This window comes from Micropterus dolomieu, linkage group LG17, assembly GCF_021292245.1.
Source record: "Micropterus dolomieu isolate WLL.071019.BEF.003 ecotype Adirondacks linkage group LG17, ASM2129224v1, whole genome shotgun sequence".
Taxonomy (NCBI): Eukaryota; Metazoa; Chordata; class Actinopteri; order Centrarchiformes; family Centrarchidae; genus Micropterus; species Micropterus dolomieu.
The window spans coordinates 3,246,010-3,261,571 of record NC_060166.1 but is presented as its reverse complement, the minus strand read 5'-3'; the positions used below and the strand labels follow the sequence as shown (position 1 = coordinate 3,261,571).

The following is a 15,562-nucleotide window of genomic DNA, read 5'->3' as shown; positions in this document are numbered from 1 at the left end:
TTTTCAAAATAAAATACCCGGTGGAGACTCCCGATCGTAAAACAACTATAAACACGGTTTAAATGGACACAAAAGGAAATTATTTAATTACTTAATCATAGTAGAAGCACAAAATGCAAACACTGATTACCAAATCAACATAATCTAAACATGTCAGCAAAATCGAAAGGGCTATAGCACTACAGTTGGTGCAAGGTCTGGGACGTTTTATTAGACAAGCAAGACAAAGAAAATGTAGAGAAAGAAATGTAAAGAGCAGTGAGAGAACACGAGAGAAAACTAAAAAGTTTAATATTTGTTTCAATTTTCAGCATCAGTCCACTGTTGAGGAACAAGTGTGGGTCCGCTTTGAGGGGGCTGGGCATCCTCGCAACCTGTGAGGATTGCACTGTCGGGTCGGGTACTACTGCCACTACATCCACGTAAACCAGCTAAATATACAAAAAGAAAGCTTTCTGATCGTTTCTGAAAATATCTAAACTCCTGCATTACTGACTGACTTTATTAGGACTTCATTTAATGGCAACTGCTATACTGTGTGATTGCAGAGAAACTGACATAAAAGTTGTCAGTGACCATCAGTGTGCATCATCAAAACATCATGACCTGGTTGTCAGAGGAAATCTGGATCTCTGCTGTTAGTACAGAAGGTATAAGCTCTGGATAAAGTGATTTGGAGTCAGTGTTCAACTAAGCAGTCACATTCTGCAGCGACCACACAACAATTAAGTAAATGCAACAGCAAGCAGCTGCCAGAAGAATTCAACAAGCCTGACTTTTTGCTAGTAGCTTTGTAATGGCTTGCTGTTTTTATGTCTGTTAAACTGGAGATCATTTCATAGCGACCATTAAACTCTGAGCTACTGCTGGAAAGAGGGACGAGTATCTCTCCCTCTCCTACAGTATATGTTGCATAGATTGGTGATCCAATGATCCAATCCATGATCACAGGGCTTTTTCTATGCTTCACAGTATTTTAAAACATAGGTCATTTGATGGTGTCAACCTGCAGCATCCTGTGGTAAAGCATCACATTGTGGACTGGTTCTGCTGCTCTTTTGGTCTTTTACTGAACATTTAAAGTCTACAGTGAAGTGTACAATGTCAATGCAGTGTGACATGAAGTCCCATCCCAAACAATGGTGGGTTTACCTGTGCAAAGCTGTGTGTTAAGTTAAGTTGTGTGCCCTATAGTGATATTGTACTAACATGACATAATACATTATGGGACACTTTCAAATGACCTATAGCTGATATAGCCAGGAGGCCTATTGGTAATTAAATCCCCTAAACAAATTATTATCAACGCTACCTGTGTCCTTACACTACACATTCAGAAGACACGGAGCAACATAATCATCCCATCAGATGATGCCATGTTTGTGTCTACCTGATGAATATAAGTTAATTAATAAGAAGTCCCTTTAGCTCTGGTATGGGCTTCACTAGCTCCTAAGAAAAATATCTGGTTGTTTAATGTTCCTTTCAGCTGCCTGCTGTGGCTCAAAATGAGGTTGATGAAAATGGAGTTTGCCAACTGTAAAACCAAAACAATGAGGTAAAAGAGGTTGAGATACACAGCACTGAGGGGAACTGCATAGTTGGTGATATTTCTCCACGGGTTTGTCACTACAAGCAGCATTTTTCATATTACACATAGGCATGTGTATATGTATAGAATTTAAAACTTTATCATTTTTGCAACTGCTTTGTTGTATCAGAAAACACACAATGCAGAACACACTCACCGGTCAGCGGGTGGATGTGGAACTTCCTGTGCTCGTTGCCTGATCGGATACTGTAAGTGATCTCAGCATTGGTCCCGATGTCCTTGCTGGCAGCATAAACTCTCAGAACCTCTGTGCCCACTCCCACATCCTCCGGCACTGTCGCCAGCTGATCACGGCGCTCAAACACAGGCGGGTTGTCATTGATGTCCAGCACAGTAATTGTGACATTGACCAATGAGGAGAGGGGAAGCGGTGAACCCTGGTCAGACGCATGGACTGTTATCTGATAAGCTGGCTGGACCTCCCGATCGAGGATGCGTTCAAGGACCACAATACCTGAGGATTTATCGATGGAGAAGGAACCTCCTGCAGAGTCGGCCAGAGTGTAGACCACCATACGGCCCAGGCCTGTTGCAGAGCCAGAAGAAGAATACTAGGTACACGTCCAGGTACATGTACACTTTTTTCTGTGGTGCCTTTTTTTTATTAAATAAATGAATATATATATATATATATATATATATATATATATATATATATATTTAATATGCAGTTTAGCTTGTTTTGGTTCATTTTGAAGAAATCCACAGATGCAAACCAATGAAGGGTAGTAGGCAATAAACAAACATGATCTAAATGTGTATTTTGGACCTATTGAGTAAAAGAAGACATGGAAGCAAAATAGACCAAAATCTCAAAACAGTAATAATTTTGATCATAGGCTCCTCATCTAATAAGTAATGGTGGGCACCAAATTTTTTATTGCGATTAATCGCCTGATTTTCTGCGATTAATCATGATTAATCACATAACTATGCGATTAATCGCCAGAATTAATGAATTCTAAAATAGTGTATTGCGCACTTTTAATTTAAATTTACATGTTATTGCACTTTTGTGTATATAGCAGTACTATATACACAAAAGTGCAATAACATATAAGGTGCTTTTTACCAGTGGTATTCCCTTTACACGGCAGCAATAAAATTTTCTTGTAAATCTAATCAAACATAAACCAAAGCTGTTTGCCACTGCCAGGTCCTTACCTTTTATCTAGCTTGTTAAAACAAGTTAGAGTCCAGAGCCACGATCAGAACATCATAACAGGCTCATCAACAGATTAACAGATATAAATCTGTTTTCTTGTTTTTTTTCTGAACAGGTAGCAGAAACATTTTTCTTTTATCAGGGAGCAGCAGCAGTCTATGTTCAGTAGTAAGTGTCCCTGCTAGAGTGAGGTGAAGTGGTCGACAAGGCCTAGCGACAAGCAAGTGCTTTCCCGTGAAACTGTCGCAGTCATGCTTGCCTTACGCACATACCCACCCGCTGCTGACGTTGAATTGTCTTGAACATTTTGTATGCAACGCGGAACATAAATCAGTGAAAGAGAGACTGATCCTCGCTGTTTGTGAGTTTCCTGAATCTATTTCTGTTTACTAAATGGGACATCAACAGGAGGTAATTTGCATGGCAGAGCATTCCCGCAAAACTAGACGAAGGTCTATCAGGTAAAGTTATGTAGCCTTAAATTTTTACTTTTTTATTTAAGTTAAATAGGCTACCACTGTGTAGCGCACAGCCTGCCGTTTACTCGTGGAGAGTTTGTCTCTTCACCGGAGCAAAGAGCAACCCCGTGGGGCCAAGCGACTACGTTGTGATTTTAAGAACATTCCTAAGACCGACATCTTCCCCAGTACTAACCAGCATGCAGTGTGTAGCTATCCACTTCGTTATGGCATTCTCCTGTGACCCATGGTTTGACTGGATGTGTATTCAGAACCAGTGAGCAACGGACTTTCAAAATAATATTAATAAAAACTGTGTTAACGTGCGATAAAATAATTGTTGTCGTTAATTAATTAATGCAATAATAACGCGTTCACGTGGCCAGCCCTACTAATAATTATACATTCTATTAGTTTGTTGTATGCTAATAGATCTTTGCATCCCTCAAATGTTACACTAAGTCAATGTCACCATTAGTGTGTGCGTGTGTGTGTGTGTGTGTGTGTGTGTGTGTGTGTGTGTGTGTGCGTGCACACAGTAAGTGTAAAATAGCAATAAAAATAATAATGTATTTGATCAATACATTAATGTATTTAGTATTATGTTGCTTGGATGTGTGAAGCTGAAGGTATTCTCGCTTGTGAAACAAAAAGTATTTTAATAATTCATTTTAATGTCCCTCTCCTTGCTGCAGTCATTTATTCTAAATATATACTTGAAACTAGTAGCATAGAAAACCTGCACATTCATTTGCTGTTGCCTGCTCTTTGGGATAAACCTAGTGAATACTAAAGAAGACATCTTGAGTATGATACTATTGTGTGAGTGTGAGGGAATTAAAAAAAATTGGTATGGAAGTTAGAGTTGTGTAAATGTATTTAACATTTTGTTGTAAAAAAAAATTAAAATAATTATGAGAAGTGCCCTTTTTTCACTTGAGCCCCTGCCCCCCAACATATCTGTGCATGTCCTGTACACATCAGAGGTTTAAAGGCAGTATACTTCCAACAAAGCGCTTGCTGGACCATGTAACTGTGTCTTCAAAGACAAAGTTTGCTTCTAACAAATTCTGTATGTTTTTGAAACAGGCAATCTGACAATCACACCCAATTATGCACAGACTGAACATATACAGTGGGTACGGAAAGTATTCAGACCCCTTTAAATTTTTCACTCTTTGTTTCATTGCAGCCATTTACAGAGAGATCCTGGAAGGGGTCCGAATACTTTCCGTACCCACTCTATGTGGAGGTGTGATAATAGGCAGGGTTATGTACTTTTGTCTCGAACAAAGTTTGCTTTTTTCATTCTTTACACTACTTCTATCATTTTTCAACTACAACAAGTGTAGCACCATGAATGTCTCCCGAAGTGTGCTCCCGTTATCCCCATTTTTCCATTTATCTGATATATATTAGTCATTTATTTCTCCGCTTCTCTCTCTTTACTTATTGGATATCTTTGTGTCTTTCTGTCTGCCTCTGCTTCCATTTTATGCCTGTCTGTCTTCAAAATGAATGCACCTTATATTTTATGAATGTTTATTAAATTTAAAGCACTATTTTTAATAGTGGTAACACCAGTAGTAGTAGTAGTAGTAGTAGTAGTGGTATCACCTTCATCAGGGTCTATGGCCTGGATGCGGGTGAGCAGGGCTTTGGTGGCAGTGTCTTCGTAGACGCTGGCAGTGTACTGTGATAGTGTAAAGATGGGCGGGTTGTCATTCACGTCAGTCACTACCAGCTGCACCTCAGCACGACACCACCGGCCACCACCATCAGTTGCTTGAGCAAACAATCTGTAATTGGGTGTCATCTCACGGTCCAGAATCACAGATGACTTGACCTCACCTAGACAGGTTACAACAACATGTGAAACATTAAGAGATGGAGCCATGAGTTAAGTATCCACAGGAATAAATGTTTGAGCAATGTGATAAGCTGGTGACTTGTGCTGCTGCCTTTCACTCTATGATGGATTGATTCAAGGTACAATTTATGCACGCTTAGCGAAAAAATGTTATGTACTAAGTTCTGTTCCAAAAGAAATGTACTATATCCGTGTTTTCAAAGCCACGTCCATACCAGTGTCCGGGTCCATGCTGAAGTCCTGGGATCCAGGACCATGTAAAGAGTACTGGATCCAGGCACTGATGCCTGCATCTTCATCTGTAGCTCCAACCCTCAGCAGCACACTGCCGATGGGGAGGTCCTCTGGAATGGAGGCAGTGTACACAGCCTGCAGACACAAACATAAAGCGAAGACCCGGTCATTGGAATGACACGACCCTATGAAAGGTTGACAATGGCTACATTAACAGTAAGCTGAGTCAAATAAATGTAGGAGGCTAAAGCTAACAGCCATTTTCCAACGTATTTAACTGAAACCATGGATGCATCTGTCCTTTGAAAAAAGCAATTTGAGGTTTTATTCCCCACCTGGTCACAGATGGGACTGTTGTCATTGGTGTCTATCACTGTCACCTCCACTGTTGCTTGGGAAACAAAGAGCCCATCGCTAGCAGTGACATTGATGGTGTATAGGTTGCGATCCTCCCTGTCCAGCGGCCACTTCACATACATCTTCCATTCACCCTGAACCAGACCCAGTGCAAACACACCACGATAGTTCCCACCTGGATCACACAGACAGACAGAGAGAATCTAGTGAGATACAGGATCAGTAAAAATATTTTAGGCCTACATGGAGTTTGTGACTGATTTCCCAAAAATTTTCATTAAAGTAGAGCCTTCCTCTTTGCACAACATGATTGGCTGCTGGCAGATTGATTCTGAAAAATTAGTTTTGTTGCACGCTTTAATTTTTCATTTTAGGGTTAGGAAAGATATCAAGTTGTGTATGTTATGTATGTTTATATACATTTACAAAAAAGACTATTTCTTTACCAATTGCACCCATAGAAGTAACTTATATAAAATACCTGTAATTATATGATTGTTGTCTGCTGTATGTGGACAGTACAGGGAAAGTAATGTTGCAGTAGAGGATAAGGCTTAGACAATAATACTGAAGCTTTATGAGAGCACTGGGTGGCTGCTGACCCATTTCAATGGACTATCAAGTCAGGAAGACAATACTGTATATTACTGAAATATTCAGAAACATACATGCACAAATATATTACAGTATAAGTAATGTTAGCCTAGTTAGCAAGCGGATGGAAAAGTAGCCATCATCTGTGTTTGTTGGTCCCGTCACCCTCACTTTGCAAGTTTTGGTGATCCCTCATGGGTATCCTGCATACTTCCCTTCAGCTCAGCTCACCCAATTTGTATGTATACTGACATTCAATCACATCAATCAAATGGAAATAATAATACTTTAATACCAGGTGTAAATACAAAGGCATGTAATCAGTTGTCATTATCTTTTCTTTATAAAATGCATCTTGGCTCATAGTTGAGAACAGCAAAAAATAGTTTCAATTATAAAGAGCCTTGCAATTTTTTTTAACCAGTTTCAACATGAAATAATTTGAATTTCAACAGATCGAGAGCAGCAAATTTAATTTAATATGATGCCACTTGAGAAACATAATTCAGGGTAAAAGACCCAGCACCTGAAAATAACTACAAAAATACAACAATACTGAAAGCAATATGTTATATATTAAGGTTTTAATATTAGTACTCTAGAGCAGTTAGTTATATTTATGTCCATGCTGTGATTCTGTAGTAGTCCTGTAGAAGTGGCTACATTTCTTGTGCCTGTGTAGTGACACATTAGTGCATAACTGCAGAAGTGCTTTGTTTGTGAATGTGTTTGTTTAGGGCCTTGAGCCTTTATTATAAACTTCTTAATCTTTTTAAGCCATAGTGGGAGATTGACCATCTGGTGACCTGGTGCAGCCAGAATACTCTGGAGCTCTTAAGACAGTGGAGATGGTTGTGGATTTCAGAAAGAGCCCGGGACCCTTACCGACACCAACTCTCAAATTAACCATATTGCTTGTATGTGTGAAACTTCTTTGCAATAAACCTGATTCTGTCCAAATGAAAACTGATCTAAACACTACAAAATTCAGAACTAAGAAATCCAAAAACCCAGCAGCAGCCTCCAAATCTTTAGTGTTTGAATTCCATGTGCAAATACTTGGTAACAGTCAAACACAAAGGTGAATTTGACAGGCAGGAAACAAGAATGATTACAGCATGTCAGTAAGAATGTGGAAAAAGGCTATAAGTGGGAGGGAGATAGTGAAGGTCACCCTGAAATAGATAAAGGGATAGATGTATAATCAGAAAGACCAGCTGACATACTGACATCACCATCCGTCGGCTCTACCAATAGTAGGCCGAAAACAAATAAATGTGCATTCACACCCAACCTCTTCATTGCAAATTAAAATGAAACACTATATATATTATAGACACTATTTTCACAGCAAGAAGGTATGTTTCACTAGGTTCTTTCTTGATTTGATGCTGCACTTTTCATATTGCATAACATTAAGTGGTTCTCTCTTGAAAGTGAGAAAGGGCACACTGGTCAGTATTTTCAACAGCTTGTGTTTCCTTTTTCCCCCCTGACATTTCTGTTATCTATATCTTTTATTCTTTCCCTCTCTGCACTGTAGCAGCAGCTCCTCCTACGTCTCAGCTGTCAACTATAAGGTCACATCACTCACAAGTCTGTCATTCACTCCAGCAATCTGGCTGATACTCATTGCAGTGCCATTAGGAGAGGGATTCTCTTCCTATTATGAGTCATTTATTAGCTGTCTATCACCTTTTGGCATGTTAGTTCTCTGTCTTAGTTTTCCGGGAGTCCTAAAGTCATTACCTTCTATTCAGTTCTTTAATCGCCTGTCAATAAGTCACAGCATTAAACATATAAAATATAAAGGTGAGTGTGAAATAAGCATAGAAAATGCCCCCACCACTTTTAAATGAATTGTGTGGCAGCATTTTGGGTTTGTGATGGAAACACTTACAGAGTGCCAGACAAGACACGAACAAAATGTAAGTAACAATTCAAAATGCAACTAGATTGACTTTCAGTCCAATAAAAGACTTCACCTCGTCTTGTTCTCGTGAGCCCAGTAACGTGTCATCACACTCCTAGTAATTACCAATTTCAACCTCCAAAAATGTTATGTGATTTTGAAGATATTACACTGATAGTAGAATATAATATTGTATAAATATAAACGTGGTAAGTCCAGGTATAAACGTTTATTACCTCATCACGTTATTACCCCATTAATGTCTCCAAATTACCATTTGTAATCCAAATATTGTACTGATACAACTAATTGTATTGTTAGAAGGTTACCATATTGTTCCCAAAATATTACAATGATATCACTAAATATTAAAGTAAGAATGATTTAAAAAAGAAATTTTAATGTTAACATTTATCAATAAACAAAATGCAAAGTGAGTGAAAAATATAAATAAAATCAATATTTGGTGTGACCATCCATTGCCTTCAAAACAGCAACAATACTTCTAAGTACACTTGACCAAAATCAGGGATTTTTTTAGGCATATTGTCAGGTGTATGATTAAAAAATTGTACCAAACAGGAGCTAATGATCACCAATTCCATATGTAGGTTGAAACAAAAGCATTAAGTGAAGCAGAAACAGCTGTGTAGGAGGAATACAACTGGGTGAGGAACAGCCAAACTCAGCTAACAAGGTGAGGCTGCTGAAGACAGTTTACTGTCAGAAGTCATACACTATGGCAAGACTGAGCACAGCAACAAGACACACAGTAGTTACACTGCATCAGCAAGGTCTCTCCCAGGCAGACAGGGGTTTCCAGATCTGTGTCTAAGCTCTTTTGAAGAAGCACAAAGAAACTTACTGCAGCAGATGAAAGACACATCATGCTTACTTCTTTCGCAATCAGAAGATGTCCAGCAGTGCCATCAGATCAGAGTTGCAGAAAACAGTTCGACCCTGGTATACCCATCTACTGTCCGGAGAAGTCTAGTCAAAAGTGGCCTTCATGACAGATCAAAAAGATGTCCCTCCGGCAATGGAATGTGAAATATTGGGCAGCAGCAGAAGGCAGTTTCACCAGTTCACCAAAGTGCTGGAGAGCGGTACAAGAATGAATGTCTGCAGGCAACAGTGAAGTGAGTTGAGGATTTGGCCAGATTTAATGGTCTTCTCAATGTTGGAAAGTACAGGGAGATACTTAGTGGCAGTACCATCAGGGAGACATCTGACTGGCCCCAAGTTTATTCTGCAGCATGACAATGAGCCAAAACATACAGTGAAAGTCATTAAGAACATTCTTCAGCATTGAGAAGAACAAGGAGTACTGGAAGTGATGGTGTGGCCCAAATCTGTCTGGGATTCCATGAAGAAGGAGAAGCAACTGAGGTTGCCTAAATCCACATAAGGACTGTGGATGATTTGGGCCAACCTACCAGTGGAGTTCATTCAAAAATGTTGTGCTGTGTACTTAGAAGAACTGATGCCGTTTTAAAGGCAAAGGGTGGTCACGCCACATATTGATTTGATTAAGATTTTTCTCATTAACATTGCATTTTGTTAATGGATAAATAATCTGTCTATTTATGAAAGCATTCTTGCTTTACAGCATTTTCCACACCTGCTTAAAAGTCTTGCACAGTACGGTGTACAAATATTTTTAATTAGAATTCAAATAAAAACAATATATACAGTTACTTACGTATATATAATGATTTTGTCTAGCATTACAGTTGCAATGACAATTACATTTACAGAGGTACTCACCAGTGATGTGGTAGCTGACTTGTCGGTTAATGGGAGAGCTGTCATCATCTCTGGTGTTGAGCACAGCCACCACCTCACCTGGCGGGTCGCTCTCCTGAACTGAACCAAAGTACTGTTGCTCCAGGAACCTGGGCGGGTTGTCATTGATGTCTGACACTGCTACGGTCACAGTGGTGGTACTGGAAAGAGACAGGGTCTCCCCAAGGTCTGATGCCACCACTGTGAATGTGTAGGATGGATTGGTCTCATGATCCAAGTCCTTGCGTGTGGTGATCCAGCCTGTGTTGCTGTCAATGCTAAAGGTGCCAACAAATGTTTCTGAATCCACTTCTGACTGGATTAATGCCCCAAAACTATAAGTTACCTGACCATTGGCCCCTGAGTCTGGGTCTAATGCTTGGACTTGAATAATTCTGGTTCCAACTGGCATTCCCTCCATAACTGTGGCTTCATAGGAGTTGGCATCAAAGGCTGGTTTGTTGTCATTTAGATCCAACACTTTTACTTCAACATCAACAGAAGTCACAGAAGCCAGCTTTGCCTGTTTTACAGTGGCCGTGACTTTGAAGTGGTATCCTTTGATCACATCATGGTCCAAGGGCTTATCAAGCTTGATTACACCTGTATCCTTTCCCACCACAAACACCCCATCTTGGTTGTTTTCTCTAGTCTCTCCGTTAACCAGGGAAAAAGTAGCAGTGAGTGAGGTATATCCAGGAGAAGTATTGAGATGCAATGTTCCTATGGTTGAACCAATGGGGGTGTCCTCTGGCATGCTAAATAAGTATTGATGTTGGCTGAAGGAAGGAATGAAAGCATCTATAGAAAGAACATGGATGTAGACAGACACTAGAGAGTGCCGGACTGGATTCCCTCCATCCACAGCTTTCACAAAAAAAGATAATACAGAGTTCCTCAGGTGGCTGAAGCTGCCTTTAGTCACCATCCAACCATTGTCTGGGTCTATCTCCAATATATCTATCACAGGGACATGTGCCTCACTGTAAAGTGAATATGTCACTTTGGCATTAGTACCGTCATCAGGATCATAAGCCTGAATCTGTGTCACCAAAAAACCTTTAGCCACATCAGATTTGACTGAAGCTCTGTACTCTGTCGCACGGAAGTGAGGTGCATTGTCATTATCGTCCAACAGATTAACTTGTACTGTACAGTAAGAGACACGTCCACCTGAGTCCCTGGCTGCTACTGTCAGAACAATGTTTTTATTGGCAGGGTCCTCTCGATCAAGCTTTTCTATAGTAGCGATCTGACCACTTGCATCAATGCTGAATTGGTCCTTGCCCACATCATTAACAAAGGAATAACTTATGTGACCGAACACTCCAGGGTCTGCATCTGTTGCCCTCACCTGAAATAAAAACATCCCCTTAGTAACACAGACATTAGTATTTATATAATCACAGTACAATATTATGAATGTTTCTTTTTCGAAATTATACAAAAGAAAAAGTTATTTCAATGAGATTCAATAGCACTTACCTGTACAACTTTGGTTCCCACAGCAGAATTCTCTCTTAACTCTGCCTCATACATATTTTGCGCAAACACTGGACTATACAGGTTGGCTCCCAAAACCTTAACATGAACCTGTGCAGTGCTGGTGAACACCCCATCAGACACTGAAACATTGAGGCTGTAGGCAGACTCCATTCTTTGCTTATGATGGCTGGATAATGTAATGATTCCTGTCTTTTTGTCCATCACAAAGTTCATTCCTTCATTTCCTGACAAAATGCTGTACTCCAACTTGTCAAAATCCGAGCTGTCAGCATCTGATGCCTGGACACAGGTTACAAAGTGACCCCTAGGTGCTAACTCATTCACATATGCCTCATAGAGGAGCTGGTTGAAAACAGGAGGATTGTCGTTCATGTCATTCACTACAACTATGACTGATACTTCACTACTCAGAGGTGGGAACCCATTATCAGTGGCCCTGACAATGAAGTCATACTTGTGGACTAGTTCATGGTCTAGCATACGTGCTGTCAGGATTAATCCACTGCTACTATCAATGTGAAAGTATTCTGTGCTGTTATGCGCATCTGAGAAAATCTGGTAACGGACAACATTGTTCTTCTCTGAGTCTTTGTCAGCTGCAATTACTTGAAGTGCTGGAGTTCCAATCATGGCTGTTTCAGACAAAACTACCCTGTACAACATTTTCTGGAAGATAGGCGGGTTATCATTTACATCTTGGACAAGCACATCTACATTAACTTCAGCACGGGCACCAGTCAGATAGTCTGTGGCTCTGATGGTCAGCTGGTAAGATAATGCTGCTTCATAGTCCAAAGTGTGGATGACACTTATGACTCCAGTATCAAAACCAATATCAAACTGAAGAGATGGGTCTCCATCAACAATGGTGTAGATTATGTTCTGACCTTCAGGACTAGTGGCATTGATGCCAAGGATTGGTGTGTGCACAGCCACATCCTCATTCACAGAAACAGAATAAAATGATTTGTCAAAGACAGGCATGGCTTTGTTGACTACTGTGATGGGAAACTCTGTAGTAGATGAGAGAGGTGGATAACCACTATCTTTGGCATATATTACCATCTGATATTCGACATTGGACAAGTCTGACTCAAAAGCCCTCTTCAGGCTGAGACTACCCGTCTGTCGGTTGATCTCAAAGTGACCATGGTCATCTTTGAGGTAATAAGATACCTCTCCATTAATCCCTTTGTCAAAGTCTACTGCCATGACCCTGAAAATGGGTGATCCAGGCTCAGCTTCAACTTGAACAGCTGCATAATAAGGAAGTCCAACAAACACAGGTGCATTATCATTTATGTCCTCAACTTGGACTCTAACCATAACTCTGGCCACATGCAGACGGTCGTGCTCCCTTCTCGCCTCAACAACTAGTTCATAGAACTCTTGCTCTTCACGGTCAAAGGGTATTCCTGTGGTTTGGATCACGCCAGAAGTTGGACGGATTCTGAAGCATGTACCGGCATTCAACAAGGTGTACTTCAATGGTTCATTAAGACGGTTTCCCACAGCATTTACCACAGCCACTTCGGTGATATTTAACACATTCTCTTGAATAGATGAAGAGTAAACGCTATGGGTGAAGCTGAGACCAGAGTCCAGAGCTTCTCGGACAAGAATGGTTACCAAAGCCGTGCTGGAGAATTTCCCATCTGAAACTTTGACACTGAAGCGGAAACGTTCTTTGGAGAAATTGTTGTTTTTTACTATGATGACTCCACTGGAAGGTTTGATGGCAAAGTGCTCCAGTACTCCATCAGTCAGAGAGTAAGTGAGCTCTGTAGAGACATCTTTGTCAGGGTCTATGGCTGAAACCTGCAAAGCTTCTACTCCCACATAGGTGGGGAGTAGCAGGACTGTTTCATAGGCATTCTGTGTGAAGCGAGGTGGTGAATCATTTGTGTCAGTCACTTGTATTGTGACCTCAGTTGGACTGTCTGCTGTCAACTGTGGCCTGCCATTGTCCCTCACATGGACATGAAAGTGGAAGATGGCCAGTGTCTCATGATCTAGATTAGCAATGGTTCTGATAGAACCAGTTCCTGAGTCCACCGTGAAGAACATTTTTGCAGTGTCCTCAACAATCTGGTAGACCAACAGAGCATTTTGGTTGTGGTCAGCATCAGTGGCCTTTATTACTAGAGGTGAATCATCTGAATTCAAGACCACACTGTTGACTGGTGCAGCCTCGCTGATGCTGCCACGATAGTGAAGCTGTTGGAAAACTGGTGGGTTATCATTCCTATCCATTATTTGGATTACCAGAGTTGCATTGGATGCCATGCCAGCCATATTGGTAGCCTGGACTATTAGGGTGTAAGATGTTGTAGTCTCATAGTCTAGGGGCTTTTGAGTAGTAATCACTCCACTGTACTGATTTATTTGAAAAACACGGTTGGTATTGCCCTGCTTGATGTCATAAGTAAGGGTGGACTGGCTGACTGCACTTACAGTGGTTACAGAGGTCCCAACCACCACATTCTCTGTGATCTCAGCCTGGTAGTCAGGCTGAGGGAACTTAGGGCCAGCGTTATCAGAGATGGTGACAGCAATACGCACTATAGTGGTGGTGGACAGGGGAGGGGAGCCATTGTCAGTAACTCTGACAGTGAGAACATAATGGCCTATGCTGGACAAGTCCAGGTCACGTGCAACAGTGACGATACCCAAAACAGGTTCAATATGGAAAGCATTTCCATTGTTCCCTGTCAGAAAATAAAAAACACAGATACAAATTTTCATCAGTGGTAGGGAAAATTATTTACAGGATCATAAAACACTTTAACATACAAGTGCAAGTATTTAGTTGTCAGATGTGCCTACCTGCTTCAATGGAGTAGTATAGCTCTGCATTCTGGCCTTTGTCTTTGTCCAGGGCAGTGACTTGGACCACAGCTGATCCCACTGCTGCTGACTCATAGACTGAGCCTTCATACAGAGCACTGGTAAATATTGGTACATGGTCATTTATATCTTCCACTTCTATTAGCACACGAGCCAGGTTCTTTCTGTATGGGAACTCTTGGTCCTTCACCTGTGGACAGCACAACAAAAAAATACCAAAAACAAAAATAAAATAAACAAGTAAACAGACAAAAAACATCCTTCATGGTCACTACTAACTCAATAAAATCTAATAATAATGTAACTGAAAAAGCTCAAATAGGCAGTGTAACAAACGCCAAAACAAAATGCAAAATATCATCAGACCAGAACTCTTGCTCCTTTACTTTCTTTTGCCGCATGTATTTCCCTAAATATCACATTTTAATAACAGTAGTTTTACTGTTGGATACAAAAATGTGTACCTGCTCTTTGGGTCTCCTGCTTTTCTAAATATAAGACTCAGAAATTATTTCTCTGGGGGTAAATCAATGTCAATATAATTGTAGTTGCACAGACTATAAGTCAAAAATACATATTACAATTTTAAACACAAAACACAGTTTACAATTAAAGCTGCAAGCAGCGTTGGGCGGGCCCTCGCACTTGTAGCGCGTCCGCGTGTGAGCCGGCCGAGTTGCATATTCTGGAGCTCTGCCGGTGCGGCTGTGAATTTGCTACGCGGTTCCAACGCCGCATGAAGGTGTTATATGTCACTTCCTGTGTCCCCTATGTGGAGCTACATAGCACTTGCCGCTATGAATATAAATCGGTATTGACGCGTAGATGTCTGCGGGGTGGGAGAGTTATCAAGCACGTAAAGTTTGTTTCAGATGTGAGCATGTACACTGAACAATAATGTACCCAAACAATAAAATAAATTCCTTTTATATTTCCCTGCCTTGTTGTTTATGTGTACATACAGAGGAAGAATGTGAGAACAGCACACATTTCATCGTTACTGTGTGTTAGAGCATGGGAGAACAGTGGATACTTTTAATACAGCCCACACCCCTAATACTGTGTAACTATAACAAGTAGAGAACAGAAGAAAAAGATGTTCCTTCTTTACAACTGTCTGCATAGCTTATTCATATTGTGTAATGAATGAAAATAAATAGGCCTACTAGGCTCCTCTCTACTTTGACATTTAAGATTAGCTTGTTTGATCCACCTTCATACA

At 40.5% G+C, this 15,562-nt stretch overlaps 1 protein-coding gene across 1 annotated transcript in view; it reads right to left on the bottom strand.

The window, feature by feature from the left end:
- fat3a (FAT atypical cadherin 3a) overlaps positions 1-15,562 on the bottom strand; it is a 345,169-nt gene that overhangs the window by 95,031 nt on the left and 234,576 nt on the right. Inside the window, exons 9-15 of the mRNA XM_046074254.1 lie at positions 14,320-14,530; positions 11,473-14,201; positions 9,970-11,341; positions 5,675-5,871; positions 5,321-5,474; positions 4,853-5,086; positions 1,749-2,138 (exon numbers count right to left, since the gene is read on the bottom strand). Coding sequence (XP_045930210.1) covers positions 1,749-2,138; positions 4,853-5,086; positions 5,321-5,474; positions 5,675-5,871; positions 9,970-11,341; positions 11,473-14,201; positions 14,320-14,530 — 5,287 coding nt within the window. The remainder of the gene's footprint in view (positions 1-1,748; positions 2,139-4,852; positions 5,087-5,320; positions 5,475-5,674; positions 5,872-9,969; positions 11,342-11,472; positions 14,202-14,319; positions 14,531-15,562) is intronic.